This window comes from Acanthaster planci, linkage group LG13 (genome assembly GCF_054643075.1).
Source record: "Acanthaster planci isolate LZ-2023a linkage group LG13, COTS_SCS, whole genome shotgun sequence".
NCBI classification, from domain to species: Eukaryota; Metazoa; Echinodermata; class Asteroidea; order Valvatida; family Acanthasteridae; genus Acanthaster; species Acanthaster planci.
The window spans coordinates 2,448,401-2,466,303 of NC_141789.1; the positions used below are offsets into that span (position 1 = coordinate 2,448,401).

General features: G+C 44.2%; 1 protein-coding gene across 1 annotated transcript in view; it reads left to right on the top strand.

The window, feature by feature from the left end:
• Window positions 1-17,903, top strand: part of LOC110977078 (slit homolog 2 protein-like) — a 56,329-nt gene that overhangs the window by 1,412 nt on the left and 37,014 nt on the right. Inside the window, exons 2-4 of the mRNA XM_087145192.1 lie at window positions 3,707-3,778; window positions 4,246-4,317; window positions 15,424-15,495. Coding sequence (XP_087001318.1) covers window positions 3,707-3,778; window positions 4,246-4,317; window positions 15,424-15,495 — 216 coding nt within the window. The remainder of the gene's footprint in view (window positions 1-3,706; window positions 3,779-4,245; window positions 4,318-15,423; window positions 15,496-17,903) is intronic.

The window sequence follows — 17,903 nt, forward strand, 5'->3', positions numbered from 1 at the left end:
AGCCAAGTTGCTGTGCATGCCAATTTCTTCTTTGTTGTAAAGATAATCACTTGCTTTTGGGCATGTGATTGGTGAGGGGTGTTGCAGCATACCTGTGTACAAAAATTGTTTATTTCTATGGAGTGAAGTTTTATGGTTGGCCTTTGTCAGAAGTGGCAAGTTTTCTTTTTGCTTTCAGTGTAGAAATTTCGGCCTCGTCAGAGCTGTAAACAAATACACTATTTGTTTCTTTATTTTCATAATATAGCTTCGGGGATTTGATTTGGTTGTGGATTGGGGGTACATTTTTAGTGACTTTTAAGCTGACTCCACTCAGTTTGCTGCAGCTTTAAAATTTGGACGTCGTTGACATGGACACGGGACCAGTCTTTACGATGGTACACTTCACCACTCAAAACGTATAACCGCAGACTTTGCCGGTGCTTTTTTTTTTTTTTAAATTAAACTGTGCGCTTTTTTTTACAGTGAGGGTCGTAAACCGAAGTGAGAAAGGAACCTCTAGTCACAATTTACCCTCCAGTTGATGAAAAGACGATCTGTTATTGCACTTCTAAATCTTCGACGGACGTTTTTATGAGCTTTACGCCATTCGAATTTAAAAACAGTACGTGTAAAAAAAAACACCCGACCTATTTTTAACTACTAGGTTGTAAAGTTCCTTTCCCAGCTGTTCAATTGCTGGGTGGGCCTCCAAGTTCAAGGACACAATCTTCAATTACATACACTGTCCTCCTCGTCCCAAAAGATTGTTCATCTTGGCGAAAGTCTATAGGAATTACCTTCAAAATTTTCGCGAGCAAACCAGTCAAGGTCACCAAATTTAGAATTTTGCGCGTGCATGGTGTTACACCAATCCAAAGCGACCCACTGCATGCACTGATGAGTTGTACACGGAGGGCAAGGATTCTGGGTCAGGCCAAGTTCATCGCAGCGTAAGGTGGTGTTAAACGCAATGCTGCCTTGGTACGCGGCCATTTTCGAGTTGCACTCTGGCAGGCAGGTTGCAGCATTTTGGGGCCAAAAGCCACGACAAAGAGAATACTGAGTTGAAATTCGAATAAGAACAGGCGAGGCGTGGACTATTTGAGTGCGGACATTAACACGATAACGGATTTCTGGTCCGCTGAATATCGGCAAGTCCGTCCAAAAACTAAAGATCGATAATCAGCAGGCCTGAATGGATAAAACTCAAAGTTCAGATAATCCAGAGAATGAAAACTGTTTGTTTTCCATTCAATGAAATGTCATTTATCGCCACATTAGCTTATTTCATCTTTATTGTACCCATAAGTAAACGGTGACACTTCTTTGTCCAACTAAAGCGCTATTTCCTGGGCCTCTTTTTTGTTCTCTCGCATACCTAATCAAACATTAACTAGATTTTGCCTTTCTTTAACTTTAAGGGACATACGCCGCCAAGGACTACCGATTTTTTTCTCTCTGGAGTAGTACAAGCATTCCGTGGAGCGAGTGCTGCCGTTGTAAACCGGCCACCCGTGCTTGGCTTTTATTTGAAAAGGGAGTCGAGTCTGTCGGCCTTGGTGGGCCAACATTCCACATCGATTGGAGGGGTCATTGCAGCGGATCCCCCGTCCCACCAACCGATCAGGACCGCCGGATTTTGCTGCAGACACGGGTGTCGCTTCGCGTACAGCCCTAGGCTCAAAAGGACCGCATCGGGCGATCGATTTCTTCCATTTGTTTAGGCCTGAGTTGATGACTGTCGAAGTTCCATCAACCTTTGAAAAAAAAATGCCTTGGGATGATGAGATCGAATTAATGACTTCCAAAATGACGACAGTGATGAGACAGTGCCACCGGCAAAATGTCGGCTACCTCTTACCTCACATTTCGTCTAAAGCCTAACCCCTGTGCTTTCGCGTTGTGTGATTTAGGCTGTCGCTGGCCCATACCATTAATTTCGTGATTGTAGGAGTGTAGGGTGCGATATACCTGCTTTTCTTTATAGTGAACTCACCTTCTTGCTGGATTTTTCGTCCAAATGAACATATTTCTAATCACAGTAACAGCAATTTTACCACGGAGCTAATTTCACAAAAAAGTTTCGTTATCATGCATTGATCATCTTACCGACCACGCCCTCAAACAGCTGTGTCATTGGGGGAAGTTTTGCAAAATGAAAGGTGAATGCCCTCTTAAAAGACCGATGTCACGTGTGGATGTCGATGTAAGGCGAGTGGATTGTCATGGTACCCGGCATAATTTTGCAAGTAACATATGCAAGTCACGAGATTGGATACCAGTGTAGTGAAATTGCATGTCGTTCTGGTACTTTAATCCACAAAAAAGTTGGAAATTTCGGTTAAAACCAACAATGGGCGGCTATTTGGAATGTGGAAATCAAGTGGCAGCTATTGGTCGTGCTTTTAAGGGCACAGGAAAGATTTTTTGCGGCCGCAGTAATGGTAAGATTTCGTGCATTGTAGGCCTTCATAGGCTAAATTGACAGTTACATGTACATGACATCACTTTGTTTGAAGATACGGGTGGTACGAATGCCTGGAGCAAACGCGGTTCAGGAACGTAACCACAAATTTTAACAATACAGGCTCTGGTGAGATTCGATGAAATTCTCGAATGTATACACACAGCAACACAGTCTTATGGCATTTTTTTTTCATCATGTAAGTTGCGTCAATTGAAGTGGAATGTCATGCTGGCATTTCGTTTTGTGTTCTAAGGACTCGAGCGTTCATTGAGACCTTGGCAGTGAAATTTTTATGGTGCAGTATGCTGGGAAGCTGGATCATTAACCCCCTCATTTTTAGGAGGAGCTCATGAAGAGGGGTGGAGCGTTTAAGGGAAAAGGAAGTGAATATGTGTGTGGTGCTGACAGACATTACGCTGCGCTAGAGCCAACCTCTGGAAGATGCCGCGGCTACAAAAAAGAAAATCTAGTTGTGCCAAATTTGGGAGCACTGATGTGATGGGCACCGTTTTTTTTGGCACCTTTTTTGAAATGATTCTAACTTTGCAGCTCATGGTTGGAAGGCTTTGCTCCCTTGTAGCGAATGTAACTTTTGGGGGCTTTAGTTTATTTTGTTCCCCATTTTGTTTTTCTTGTTGGTCCCTTTTTGCACACCAGAGTGCATTTCTCAGACTTGTTTTGGAAAAATGTAGGCCTATCTGGTATTGACCCTCCTATGCTAAGATGCATTCTTGACACAGTCGTCACAGCAGTCAAAATCAGTCAAATTTCCCATACGTGTCTGTGTCATGGGGGAAATCAATTGGAAGGCATTTTTGACTGTTTTTAACAGTAGGAGGGTTAACAGGGGCCTCTGTAGCGTTTCCTCAATGAGGACACTGTAGGGGGGTGGTACTCACTTCCACTGCCTCACCTGGATTACTGGGGCTTTTTGGTGGTCAGCTTTGGCCCAAAATAGAAGTCCCCGGATGGACAGATGGCAACGTTGGTCTGAGACTTTAAGCTTTGGGGTGTCCATGTTTGTCAGCTTGGCCCTTAGTGTGGTGTCACTTTCCTCACAAATTTGGCAGTGGGTTAACCAAAGTTGTGCATCGTCCACACTGTAGTCCTTAGCGTTTTTTTTTTTATTTTACACAAAATGCAGAGAGAATTTTGATGGACACCTTCTGCAAATACTGTTTCTCTTCTCATTACTAACTGATAGTTGAGGTGATTGATTGTATTCACATTGTTGGCATCATCGTCTTTCTTCCGCAGAAATCTTGATGGGAATAACATCACAAAGATCCGCAAGGGAGATTTTGACAATCTGCGGAGATTACGAGTCTTGTAAGTGGCCTTCCTCATTGCAAATACCCGAAATAATTGAACAGTTTGCCAAAATTCCAAACCTTCGAGTTACCAAAGTAAGAGCATTGCTGGTTGATGTCATTGAGATTATGTTCATTTTGGTCACTTCATAGGCCGAAAAACATTAGCTGTCCCTCGTTCATCCCAACATAGGTTTGTCTTCAGCTGGAATTATTTTTAAGTAATCTCTGAGCTGTAGAAGCTGTTCATTTTGGGTCTGCTCTGTCAAAGAGCAATTATTCATTCACTGCATGTACTCGCTCATGTTCCCAGAAATGATTCCATATCATTTAACAAAAACATTTGACACAGTGTGCCAACATCAGCATCGGCTTTGTTGGTCCTGTTGGAATACTTTATTTTGACGTTTAAGAATGTCTAATTCTGTGGTTAGTTGATGAAGGCTTTCTTTATTTTCCTTTGACTATATTATGTGGAATCTACAGACAGCTGAGCAACAATCAGATTGTCAGCATCGAGCGTGGAGCCTTCTCAGACCTGAGATCAGTGGAGCGAATGTAAGTAAACAGATGGGCCGTCAATGCGAGCCTGCCTTTGAAATTGTCAAGCGGGAGCCCTCCCTTTGTCAAGCTGTGAAGCGGGTGTCCTGTTGAGATTGTTCAAATAGAAGTAAATCTCTCCATGTTGTGTCGTTGCCCCTATCTGAAAGATTCACCAGAGAAAAAAATGAGCCTTTTGTGTTCGAAGGACAGGTTCTTTTGTACTCCACAATTGTTTGAAGTGTTCCGGACAATCAAAACATTCCCGATTACAAGCGTGTCCATGCATTGTGCTCCAGGGGGTCAGTATGTAGAGTGGCAGATCTCAAGATTAGGTGGTATGGTACCTAAAGTTTGAGCGTACACTGTCATCCTGGCTTTCTGTGCAGCATCTGCTGGGGCGAGTTTGCGATACCACAGGGGAATTACATTCTTGCCAGGGTATTATGAGGTGTAAGCTGTATACACAGGTGGGGGCCCCTGACAATCGGCCGTAAAATGGCCATCAACTCCACTTGAAAGGCTGTTATTGTTTGTGGTCGGCCAAGGAGCAAATTGCTCCAACAAGCGGATAGCATGCTCTGGCTTCTCCTTCCTTGTGAGTTTTGTCTGCCAAGCGAAAATCTCTTGGAAGAAAAAAACATTAAAGGCTGGAGTGGGAGGAGAGAAAAAAAACCGGGGGGCGATCTGCTCTGTAATTGACTGTGTAATCGATTAAAATACGGCTGACTTGGGCAGGAGCGAATGGCTTTTGTTGCAGGTTCTTTTCACCGGCGACCCTTTCAGAAACCTTCTAGTTCAACGTCCAGGTGATTGGTCTATCAGATCACCTTATTATGTTAAGATTCCGCTTCGTTTGCCCGATGCATTCAAATACATGGGCACACGCAAGCGCACATAGATATTTAAAAAAAAACCCAGCCTTGGATCAGTTCAGGCATGGCTGGCCATCAAAGCTAACTTCATTCAGGTTGCCGAGACCCCCGAGGATTGAATGGGGGCTTGCATATCTCAGCGATTATTTTCTGGAAATCATTTTTTTTGGGCAGCTGCTCAGTCGAATGGAATTCAATTTTCCTTTGTCAGTCCTGTAATGGTTACAAGGGGTGCTGCGAAGGGTTTTCCAGCCAAGGAAAAAGAAAGTTACTGTTTGATTTTTTTTATTGGCCATACGGTAAGCGGGAGCCCTATGTTGGATCACTTGTTTTCTTTTCTCGGGCCCGTATTGGAACATTTCTCACCGCTGGTGTATTGTAAGAATCTGTCAATCATGTGCCGACTGTTATGATTGAAAAAAATTACCTGCACATTGCATGTAGTTAGAAGCCAAAGGATTTTCTGTTACACATTACTATTGTTACATGTACATGTATGCCACGAAAGAGAGCCACGTTACGAAATTGCAGTCGCATTGTGAGAACTTACCAAAGCGGGAACACCTCCCACAAAGGATTCGAAGAAAGAACCTGTACAGGGTGCAGACCGGCGGCAGATTCTCTGGAGAGGAAAATGGAAAGTCAAACAACTTTGTGGTTTGGGCGAATAAATTGTGCTAAGTACAACTTTATAGATGGCATGGATTCTTTTACATTGAGAAACTTTGATACACCAGGGCGTGAGTGTGTGCCGAGCAGTTGAACATGTGACTTGTGCTGTGTCTTGTACGGTTCGACTGTTGTGAGATGCATGCACTCTGACTACGTCACGCCTTATAAAAAAATACTGGAGGAGCTCTGAGGATTGTAATATTTTTATGCAAGTCATTGTTGGCTGGACCACTTCCTCTGAGATACTGTACAGTGTGCATGTTGTGACGTGAGCGTTCCATCGTTCAGATGAGTTTGCGCATGGAATTCAGTGTGTATGTTGTTACAAAAATGTATGCGAGTTTCCAAGCCTTAATTTGCCCCTCAAAAAGTCACTGGAGATTTCAACAGTATCAATGTAGATGCACCCTGCTTGTTTGGACTTTCCATTGTGAAACTTTCAGCCCTTTGAAGGGATTCGTCAAAGAAGACCCTTAAGAGCCCCCTCCCTTCCCCCCACTAGCATTGTCCAGTCCCATCAAGTCAGATCACATCAGAATACTCAGTCTGAATCCGAGGTTTTTGTCCCTGAAAAGGGCCCAATGTTCCCCACTCCAATTTTCGGCACCCTGTCATGTCCCTTGCACCTTTTTGTTCCCCCCCCCTCCTCACCCTCTTATCTCCCAAGAGGACTCCACAAATTCCCAGGCCTCTCATTCCAAAGCATTAGAAGGGGATCATTGACACTCCTATGTCATCTGGTTCCACCACTTCCAGATGCACACTTTTGGGGTTGCACTCAAGGCAGTGGGGGCCAGACTAGCTGGTACCTAAGAAGGTAAACAGCCTTGGGGGGTAGGGAGCCTACCTAACTTGGCAGAGGGGTTAGTATTAATTAAATAGCCCAGGGTAAATCAACAGGGTAGGTGCGACCATATCATTAACCCTGGTGTGAACTGGCTGGCAGCAGGTCACTTGTTGGGCCACTTCAGAAGAAAAGGTGTCCTCTGTTTGTTTTGGTTGAGAAACACACAGGTACATAGAGATACAAGTACACATGTTATGTGTGTTTGTCATGGGTCAGCCATAGGTCCCGGACCGTACAGTAGGATCAGCCAGTCTGCTTGAGATATTCTTTTTGTGATGGTCAGTGTCCAACTTTCCCAAAGGTTTCAAAGCTTTACAATTGTTGAATCTTGTCGGTTTTTATCATGTTTTTTATGATATGCCAAGAGGATGAATGGCTTGACCAAGTGAGGAAAGTTTCAAGAAGTCTCTCTGTGTAGCCTGCAGGCCAGAGTGGATGTCCTGACCACCTACACGTACTCTCAATTCGAGTTCCAGCATTGTGCTGGTCAGTACCGCGTCCAAGTTGTTGTGAAGCTCGATTGCTCGTAAACGTTTGTACAGTGTTAACTGGAACTTTGTTAACGGGTCCCCTCACCAAAGTCTGCAACCAACTTTGCACACGCGAGACTTCCTGGGAGACTAGAGTCAGTATCTTAGGCATCAGACACCCTAGAATTTCCTTTGTGGTACCGGGTATGTAGAATATGGATACCAGTAGCATATTGCCTGCTCCTGGTACTCATATGGGCAGACCGAGTTTGTAGAAATACCGTACACTGTATCACCATTGGTTGATGTTTGATTCGACCTCCAATGTACATTTATGGGTAATTCCAGAAATTAGGGGTCCATTTTATTGGTGTCCCTGTCACATCTGACATATCATTTTGTAAGTTCAGAACACATTTTCTAATTTTTCAATATCGTGAGTGATGAATTAATGCGAATTACATGTACACTGTACTGCCAAACAAATAGTAATACATGTAGTTAGAAATCTATTGCACAAAACTTGCACAAAAATCCTGGAAAATCCCAGAAAAAAAATTACTCAGTCACTTTGAAAATTTCATGTTTTTACATAGAAGAATTTGAAAAATTTGAACTGTTAATCAATTTGGAAAGAAGATCTCACTGAAAAAAGCAATTTAGAGTCCCCTTAAGCTGGCCCCTGGACCCGTGGCCGTGACCTGCGACCTGGTTACTCCAGGTCCCTTCACTCCCTCAGTTCTCCACTGTCATGTCCTGCACTCAAATATGGCTGGCTGTAACACTGAGTACAACGTAAAATACATGTACTCGGCCACATAATCTGGCAGAGAGATGACAGATGCCAAAGGGAGAGGGATGTAGTAACAAGCAGCCTGGCCCCTCCGAGACCCTCCCATCATGAGTCACAGTTTAGGAACCCACTCGTACATGACAAAATGCTCTCTTCTTGTATCTTCCCTCCCAAACAACAACTCACCCCTGATTGGGATCCAGTGAAAGTCAGACCAAGTTCAGGAAGCCGGACTGACGACTGACTACGTAGCAAAGCGTAGGGCATCTGTCACCCACCCGCGCCTGCCAGAGAAGACAGACTGGGCTCCGAAGCAAAAGTATATCTGCCTGGCCGATAAAGTCAGTGTAGAGGCCTTGATGGTTCAGCGACAGGATTTGAGCAATTTGTGTCTTATGAACAGGGAGATAACCACTTAACCCAGCTTTATTTTTCTCTCTCTTTCTCTCTGCTGGTGATTCATGAAGAAAAATACTTACTCAAACCTGTCCCAGTATTCACCCCCCCCTCACCTTCCCGTGGACCAGTGCCGATACCCGAAGAGCAGATGAAAGAAAAGCATTGGCCGACTGAACCCTCCAGTTGTCAGCACCGTACTCTGAGGGGACCATCCCTCTTTATTTCCCCTTTTTTTTTGGTGTGTGGCACCGTTACAACTGAGCGAAGTAATTGCATTAGGAAAACTCTTCCAAACTGCATTAGCGAACCGCCTGCCAATCAAAGCCGTGCAATTGATCTGGCAGGCAAGCACATAAAAAGCATTGATCGGTTCAGTGTTTCACACCTTCATTGATCGCGAAGGCAGGCCCAGTGAATTAATGACCACATGTACATGCGAGTGCCACTGGCTGTAATGACGATGAATTTTCAGTTGAGCAATTTTAATACCTGCTACAAATAGGCATTACCTGTAACTTCAAGTAAGATTTACTTGGTTGGCTGATCTTCAGAATTGTACAGCTTATAATCTCAGCCGGTGTGGTGGAGACTCGGCATTCTTTGCATATTATTTTATGTAGATGCAAAGTACGGGTACCAGTCCCAAATAACTGTTGGGGAGTTCCCTATTATGTCCCCAGAAACACATCCCATGTACCGGTGAAAAGGAACTCTTTTGTTCAAGTACAGTGTACCTTCGAAGAATTAATTCCACTTTTGGCTTAATTGATGTGGTGACATAAAATGCAAATGAGCAACTTACATTGTAAATTGCCAGGTAAGCTTGCTGAAGGGAGAACTTTGTTGGCGTGCGAGTTTGCTGTTGACAGATACGTAGGTGTAAGCACCAATATGTACATGAATTACCAGACAACCTTGACATAGTATGTGTACCTATGTTGCGTGGTTGATTCCGGAACACTTCCACACACCACGTTCACAGCTGACTAGTTGTTTTCTTCACCAGCTTCACAACTGCCAACTTTTTTTCACCTCCCCCGTGAGTCTCACCTCACCTCCTTTGGACAAAACTTGTTCTGTCGCCCACACTGACTCATTACACAGAGAGCTTGCACTCGGTGTCATGTCCAAGTACGTGTACGTGTATACATGTGTACCGACTAAACAAGGGCTTTTGCAGATTTGGCATATCGAAATACCTTTCTCAGCCCATTGACTTTGGAGGAAATGCCTGAGCAGTGGATCACCGACAGACCGTTTGGCTTCACGTGGCTTGAATTTGTGCTTTTGTTCGCTTCAGAAATTGCGGGGGCAAAACATCTACATGTACATTGTACATGTAATTGCTAACCTCAGGCGATCCTCGTGGAATGCCATAGCTGAAGCTCTGCAACCTCCGAATTTCAGGATCGATAGATCAAGTTCTTTCATGTTTTCTAAACCACCGTCCACGGTCACTAAAACAGAAGTCACCTTCGGCTCTCGGTGGCATTCATTTTCTCTTTCTGTAACTGCTGGCGCTACGGTCTGAGGCAATTGTTGGACGGAGCCATGTCCTCTTGTGTCAGCATTCACAAGCAACTCTTGCACGCCGCTCTCTGCACCGTCTGCAAAATCTCACAATGGCAATCCACCTCTGATGGACACGCACAAAGTAACCTCACACCGATAAGGCAGCTGTGCATTGAATGTCATATATGTCTGTGTGTCTGTTATTGAGGCAAGCTGCCCTGAGCGAAGCAGTTACAGTTTTTCTTTTATATGCCGCATTCAGGCAGAGGACAATTTGGGCAACACCGCCCCTGTTCGGCCTCAAGATCAAGCAGATACGGCAGGCTCAAGTCAAGAAGTGCCCCCCCCAGCGCTGTAACTGGAAAACCACTTCATGCTACTTTCGCCTGGGTTCCCTTGCACTTTTTTTTTTCACTTCCCCTTCTCCCCCCCAATCCTTTGTTGGGATCCACTCAGCCAGTTAGTCACAGTTGCAAAATCAATCAGCATTTTGTCCCAGTCCCACCGAATTGTGCAACAAGGCAGGAAAAACCACAACTGTAGCGCCGATGATTTAGAAATCTTTCTCTGTTGGGGTTGTTCAGTTTAAACAGGAAGCTGTAAACGGGGGATGTACACATCCATGTATAATGTAATAGGTGGAATGCTGCATGTACACGCAACTGATGTTTACTTCATATGCGGCTTGAATCCAAGCCCCTTTTCAAATCAAGTACCGGTAGTGTTTAAACGGCAACCTCAGAAGCGTTGTCATTCTGGGCACCAACATACACTGTGCAACATGTACATGTACATGGACGTGTAGCAAAATTCCATCCTTGTGCTAGTATAACACAAATCCTAAGCTACAAACAAATACTGCCACTTGGATTAAATGATGCCTTGATCCTCTTGTCACATTGCAGAGAAAAAGGAGTTTTTTTGTGGCTGAGTGAGATGATGTTAGCTCGTGTTTGTGTGCAACCTTGGTTTTTGGATTCAATATGTTTGAAATGGAAAATCCTGTCACCAGTACATACTCATGTGTACAGTGTTCCTGGTAATTCTATTGCCTAAGTTCCTGGTTTTTTAAAGACTCAAAACAGCGCAGAAAGCTCTCTATTTACTAAGTGCTTGAGTCTGTTGTTCTTGCGTGCATTCATGCATGTCGGAACAAATTGGAAAGAGGCTGAGAATTTGGTGTCCTTTTGCTTCCATTGATCGATATAGCTGACATTTGTATGGGGCAGACCCCAATAAACAAGTTGTCACTCACCTCTCGACGTTTTTGTTGGGTTTTGGGGGAAGGCTTTTACTGTCACTTGTAAACAGGCTTGCTCATGAGGAAAGGTCAAGGGGAGTTATTCTGCTTGCGTCACCTTTTTGCAAACTTTGAAACCGAGACTTGCAGTTTCACTTGCCAATAGAGGGGCCCATGTACAAAGTACCACTTCACAAAGAAGGTGAATGCCATTTCCAAGTTGATAAAGTTTATCATTGCGCTGAAAAGCTGATTTGGCCATCGATGAACCAAATGTACATATGCACATTTGAATTGCAATCATTTTTGTGCAGTGAAGTGAAGACACTGGTGGACTTTTTTTGTGCTTTGTGGTTGTAATCATCACTCTGTCCTAGTTGGTTTTGGTCGCTCAGCTGGCATTCTTTACCCGTAGAATACCTCTGAAGTTTCCCTGTTCCCAACATGGCCTCAACTAACATACCATACTGATGCAGGCCCCTGAAATGGACACCAGATTTTTCCAGAAAGTCGTCATTACCGCTGGTGTCTTTTTACCTCCAAACAGCCTTCTTTCCCCCTCTGTCGGGGAGTTTTCTTAAGAGCGCTCAGCCAGACCTGCAGGTGGTAAATGGTCAAAGCGGGGGTCACCAACAGTGATTCCGATAATCGTCGCTAGGAGGCTTGGATGGATTGAGCAGAGGGCCAAAGACTGTAACAGAAAACTCCTTCATTTTCCCCGTGAGACCCCCGTAGCTGGTCCGTAACTTTGATGTCACTGATCCGGGCTTATTACCACTTTAGCACCTGAGATCGTCCGCAGGCTCCCAACTCCTGACTGTGTCGGCTTCAGAGTGAATTTTTTTTCCCCTTCTGTTTCTTTGGGGAGAGCCCTGGGCTGTGTTGTTCCTTGCCTCTTTTGTAATGTCCGATCAGCTCTTGGCTTCTGTAAAAGTGAGGCTTCTTAATGACGCTGCCCTGCACGCCTTGTAAGTCTAATCCTTGGGCCTCGGGATGCAACCCAATTTTTGAGTGGGGTGGGGGTTGTCTTTGTGAGAGTTGACCCTCCTTAGTCTGACGTGGGACAGGTTCCTTTTGAAATGCGTGCTTACGAGGGGGGGGTTGGATGCGGGTTGGAGGCTCTGCCCCATGCATACAAGCCAATCTCGTTGGGCTTTTTAACAATTCGACAGTGTTCATTACGCCTTGCGAATTTGCCAATTTTTGATTGCGGGGATCAGTGGGTGAGTCAAGCAGCCCAAAGGGCAAAGCCTTTGATACAACTCTAATGCAAGCAGAGTCTACTAGAGAAAAAAAATCCATTCCTAATGTGACTGCTGTGCTACTTTTTTTTTTTTTTTGGAATGAGCTTCTAGGCCAAGTGTTCCAGAATTCAGCAGCACGCCACTTTGAATTAAAAAGAGCAAACCGCAAGTAAAGATCCAACTTCCAAGAATCTGCGGTAACAACTTTGGGATTTCATAGCTGATATCCATTTTTTTCCTAATGTAATTAGGATCATTTTCCACCATGTCCTGCAACATGACTTGTCCTTTATAAAAGGCATGTACTGGTAGGCTCAAAACCTGTCAATTCCAAGAACAGTGTTTGCATGTGAGCATGCACATAATTAGATCTACATGTACATGTACCTGTACCTACATGTACTCATGTGTAGAGTTAAGGGTATATTTCTTGGGTGAGACTGGTGACGATTACACCCCAGGTATCTGTGTCAGAAAACAAGGATGCTTGCCAAGAAATCCAGACATCAGCAGGCTTGCCTCGAACTACAGTATGTGATGTGCAAACACGTACATGTGTATACACCCTCTCAAAGTCTATCTGAAGTGACTGTCAAAATCCGCAATGGATTTGTGTAGCACTGAACTTCCATTTGGGATTGCTAAGGCTAGCTACCATAAGAATGCCCTGTGTGGAACTCAACGCCCCAATGTTTGTCTGCGTGGGGGAGGGGAATGTGTCACTGGTGCAGATGCTCTGTGCACAGGATGAGAACTCCCTCGCTGTCAGCAGACGGAGAGGTTGGGAGGCCTGGTGCCCCTGCGCATTGGCAACAACGACCAGTCTGCACCTTGGCTCTTCATACCGGGACATTTGTGCTCAAATTTAGTGTGTGTCAACAGTCTAGACCTTCATGCGGTGTGGACTGTCCATGAAAAAGAGAGACTGCCTATTATCACATTGGTTGTGCAAGCCACGTGTGGCCTAAGACAGGTCCACACAGGAAACATGTTTTTGAGGCATTTTGGGAGTTGAGGTTATTCTGGAGCAAAAAAAAAAAGGCTTAAAAGAGTATCCAGAGTGCAAGAAAATGATTAGTTGAATAATTAATTAATTAATGTACTACAGGTGCATGTACACAAAAAGGAAAGGAACGTCTAGGTAGGTAACATAAACGTAGACCTGTGCGACTTTGACTCTGAAAGAGATTGTTGCACTGTAAAAACACCGAGCCTCCTGTCTCATTTAAGTGCCCAGCACGAAGTGCACCAAGTCTGCAAAGGGTTGGATAATTAAGGGCGAAAATGCCACGAGGTCAGGGTTATAGCTTTGGGTATTGAACCTTGAAATTTTGTGTACCCTTCATTCTTGTCCGGTCTACACTTGTTAGAACAATTCACAGATGGATGGAGAGTGTTGGGGAATGCGAACATGTCCAGCAAAAGAGGTCCGGAGTAACGAGAATTGGTCTCTAGCCTCATTCGAGAATGCAGATATTTTAAACACACCCATGCACAGACCGTCTAGCCCATTTATGAAGTGCAGCAAGTTTGCAGTCTGTCGATTTCAATTTAGTACCTTGATGCACTGGTGGTTTCTGTAATGATAAAGATCTAAGCTGTTCCTCCCTGACTGTTCTTCCAACCCCCCCCAAAAAAAGTTTTTCGACCAAATATTTCACAAGGCCTTCAATTCTCCACGCTGACCCAGATGTAAGCACAGGCACACAATGAAAGAAGAAAGGAAGGGGTGGGAATACTTGTACTAAACATAAAGAGCATTCAATTTGGGGGTTCTGCCTTGGCCCCATTGTGCCACGGTGGTCTTGTAATTCTCCCCGATGCCAGCGATTACTTGCCCCACTTTATTGACAGTCGGAGAGTTGAATTACTCTTCGGTCCGCACTGGGAGCCCCGGAATTGGGGTTGGTACACATGTAAGTACAAGACTCTTGTCAAAGGCCGACCATTGTTGTGTGTCTAAAGTGGTATGTTTAACAGTTTCCAATTTTTTTTTTTTTTTTTTGTTGGTTGGCAGGGGTAGCCCTGACCCCGTTTTGTGATCTGGCCTGGGCACAATAGGTGGTGCACTGGGGCTCCGCCACCGTCGCGTTCTCCATTGGGCCTCCGAAAATACTTCAGACGCACACATAGAGTTTGTTTTTTCCTCCCCCCACCCCGTTGCACTGCTTTTGTGTGCTGGGCGGAAGACGGACAGGTGTTCTGGACGCTGACATTGTGTGCACGAGGGCTTGTTTAAATATCAGAAATTTCCTCTGACCTAGATTCTGAAAGGGGTTCCCAAGAAAAGGTTATCAGGACAAGCGCCCTCAAATCCCCATTCCTTCTGTTCCCCCCTCTTTTTCCAAAGCCAGCCTGCCCTGAATGTTAAGAATCGAAAGAAAGAGCATTTGAATGAAGCTTGGCTCATGGTGGGGATTGTCGTAAGGACAGGAAAGGGTTCTGTTAAACCAGAGCTTGGAGAAAAAGAAGTCACTTGGATGACAAGGATGACAGTATGTCGGAATAAACCCTGGTCTGTTCCCAAATCCTGAAACTGTTTCATCACTGCTCTTTGAAGTGTCGGTTTTCCCTGCTGACTCGGGGAATTCCTGTCCCATTGTTAATCCGTAATAAAACGAATGTAGGGTTTTAAAGAGCTTGCCTTGTTTTCCTGCTGTCTGGTAGGAACTCTGCATTTGAATGAAGGAGGAATATCAAAATAAAGGTATACTACATGCACATGTATCTCAACAAACACACTTGAATTCAGGAACCAAAAACTGGCAACATCAATGTTCAGAATGCCATCGGGCGTTCAATGGGTCACGGCTTTTGAATCAGACGTCATCAGAAATCGCTCTTATCTTCCGAAAACTGATTACCTGATCATGTGCGCACCTACCACGGCCAACGTGCATGCCCCCATCCCTCGACGTGTGGGTGTGGAGCGAGTCACCGTGGGTGGTGGCATTTCGCACGTGAGCAGAACATGGATTCCAGATCGGGAGACCATCTTTTGGTGCCTTTTTATCTTGGTCCGTGTGGCCCCAATTTTTGTTGACCAGGCTCTGTTCTCATTTTTCTCATCAGGAGGCTGGATGGAAACCAACTGCAAAGCCTGCCCGAGCTGGTCTTCTCAAATATGGACTCCCTCTATAGACTGTAAGTAATACATTTTCTTCTTTTCTCAAAAGGTAGAGCTGTGCCGAATATCTGAATAACCAAATATTTGATCGATTTTCGAATATTCAAATATCATTTTTTGAGTTTGATTATTCAAATGCAAAATTCATGAAAAGGAAGGGAAAATTTACTTTTGTATTAAATGAGAAAAATGGCTCCACGGAGGCTTGTTTCAAGCGTCAGAAATCTTACAACGATTTAAAAAGTAATTATTCGTCGAACAATTTAAATTTAAATTAAGAAGAAGTCTTTTTCATCTCTTCCTGCAAATCTTGCTAAATTGTGGCTGGAGATACTCCTAGATGTGAGAAGCTATTATACTGATAATAATGTACAATTGTGTGTGTTATTGCAACTGATTTTGTATATGGTTTGTTTGTCAACAATCTGCTGGTTGGTACGACCGAATATTCAGACATTCGATCAATTGAAGGTCAAATATTCGAATAGTGAATTATTCGAATTGACTCAGCCCTACAGAAAAGAGGGACCCGTCTAGTGCCTTTTGCTCTCAGGTTTTTTCATTTTGCTTCCATCCTGTCCCTTTCAAGATTCTAAACAAGTATTATTTTCCCAGATGAAAAAAAAAAGGGACGCGGAAAACATGTTGCTGACACAATGGTGCAAGAATTTGGTCTACACTTTGGGGAGGGAAAAACAGGTGGAGATGGGGGTGTTCACCACAGGATGTCTTGGATGCATTGAAGTGGATCGACAGTCGAGGACAGTATAAGACTTGTTGCTACCACTGCAAGGGCGAACGTGCTTATCTTGTGAACTTGAATTGGCTCTGAAATTGCTTCCATGTATGGCATGGTTCCAAACAAGCTTGATTGTTGGGAAGTGTACGCTAAATGCGTGTATACATGTATACATGTACATGCACCCGTAAGGCAAAAGGACCGTACATGTACCTGTAGAAGAAATTAACATTTCGCAATAACACTAGAAGTCCCAAAGCACCTGTAGAGAAAATTAAAAATAGATTTCAGGGAATGTTGTTTCTATTCTGTGGCCATTTTGGAAGAACTGGAATTCAGCTCTTTAAATAAAAATTTCTGCCCAAATCACGGGACCGAACTACATGTACATAGTTACCGTTGTGTAAATACACTTGCAATTCTTAGCGCTGATGTTTTCCCTTTGAAAGGACGGTGTACGCAGAAAACAGGATCAGGCACAGACAGTGTTATTTTTGTACATCGCGGTTGCGCTGGGCTAAAATGTCAGGCAAAGGCAATTCTGTTGGGGATACATTCAGTAGTTCAGTCATGCCCCAGTGCCAATGGCAACAGAACTTGGCCTCGAGTTGAACTAATATGAGCCCTATCTGTAAAAGTTTAGGGGAGAGAGCTTCCCCTGAAAGGTCGTCGGAGATGCATTGCATATGCAGGGCTTTTGGTATCTAACAGACCCACAAGAAGTTTGCCAGGAAGTGCCGTCAGGAGCGACCTGCCGAGAACGTCTCTCAAGCCACATCAATCTTGCCGTCATTTTTTTTTATCTCGTTACCATCAGCCAGGGCTGAAATTGGTTATTAATTCAGGCAACGAAAAGAAATACATGACTAGCTGTGCCCTTTTTTTGGTCGCTGGCAAATGAAAGCCGGTGCGTCATGCTTGATTGGGGCCATTCACTGGTAGATATTTCCCCTCGCGCCTTTGTTCCGAGGGGAGAGAAGTCGGTTGTCAACAGCAAAGTTCCCTAGTTTTTTAATAGAACTAACCCTGGCATGTGTAAGGGGATGGGGAGAAAACCGCACTCAGCTTCAATAGTGCCGGCAATTTGTTTGGAGCAGGAGGCCCACCTGTTTGGGACCAAACCAGTGCTCCGTTTTTGTTATACGCTGATGTCATTTCCGATCTTGAATACTTATCCCCCCCCTCCCCGTGGCCAAGGACTCTGTTTTGAAGTTCCCTTTCAAAGTTTTTCTATTTCCCATCCGTGAAAAGGGCACTTTGTGCTCTTTTCGTGTGTTTTTGAAATTCTTACTTTTGTACTGTAGGCTTTTAGTCAGAAATTGTACCGTACATGTCTTGGAACTCAGAGAATATTACGGAGAGATTTCATTCTCGCACTTTACTTCCGTGCAAACAGTGGATACTTACTAGGTACATGTATATAGCTAGACCCCCCCCAGGACGAACATGTTCATATTCCTACCTGTGCATGTACAGTTGTATTTTGAAAGGTTTTTTATTGGATAAAGCTTTACATATAGGCGTGTTTTAAAAACGTGTTGAAATTTACATGTGCTGGTACGCAATTTCTGCTTGAAATGACGCAATGTCAATGCGTATTCTTCAGATACCAGTGACGGGGTGTCTGAACAGTCTACACAGTGTTTCTGTAATTTGTGGGAGAGGAGGAGGGTATTTTTTTTTTTT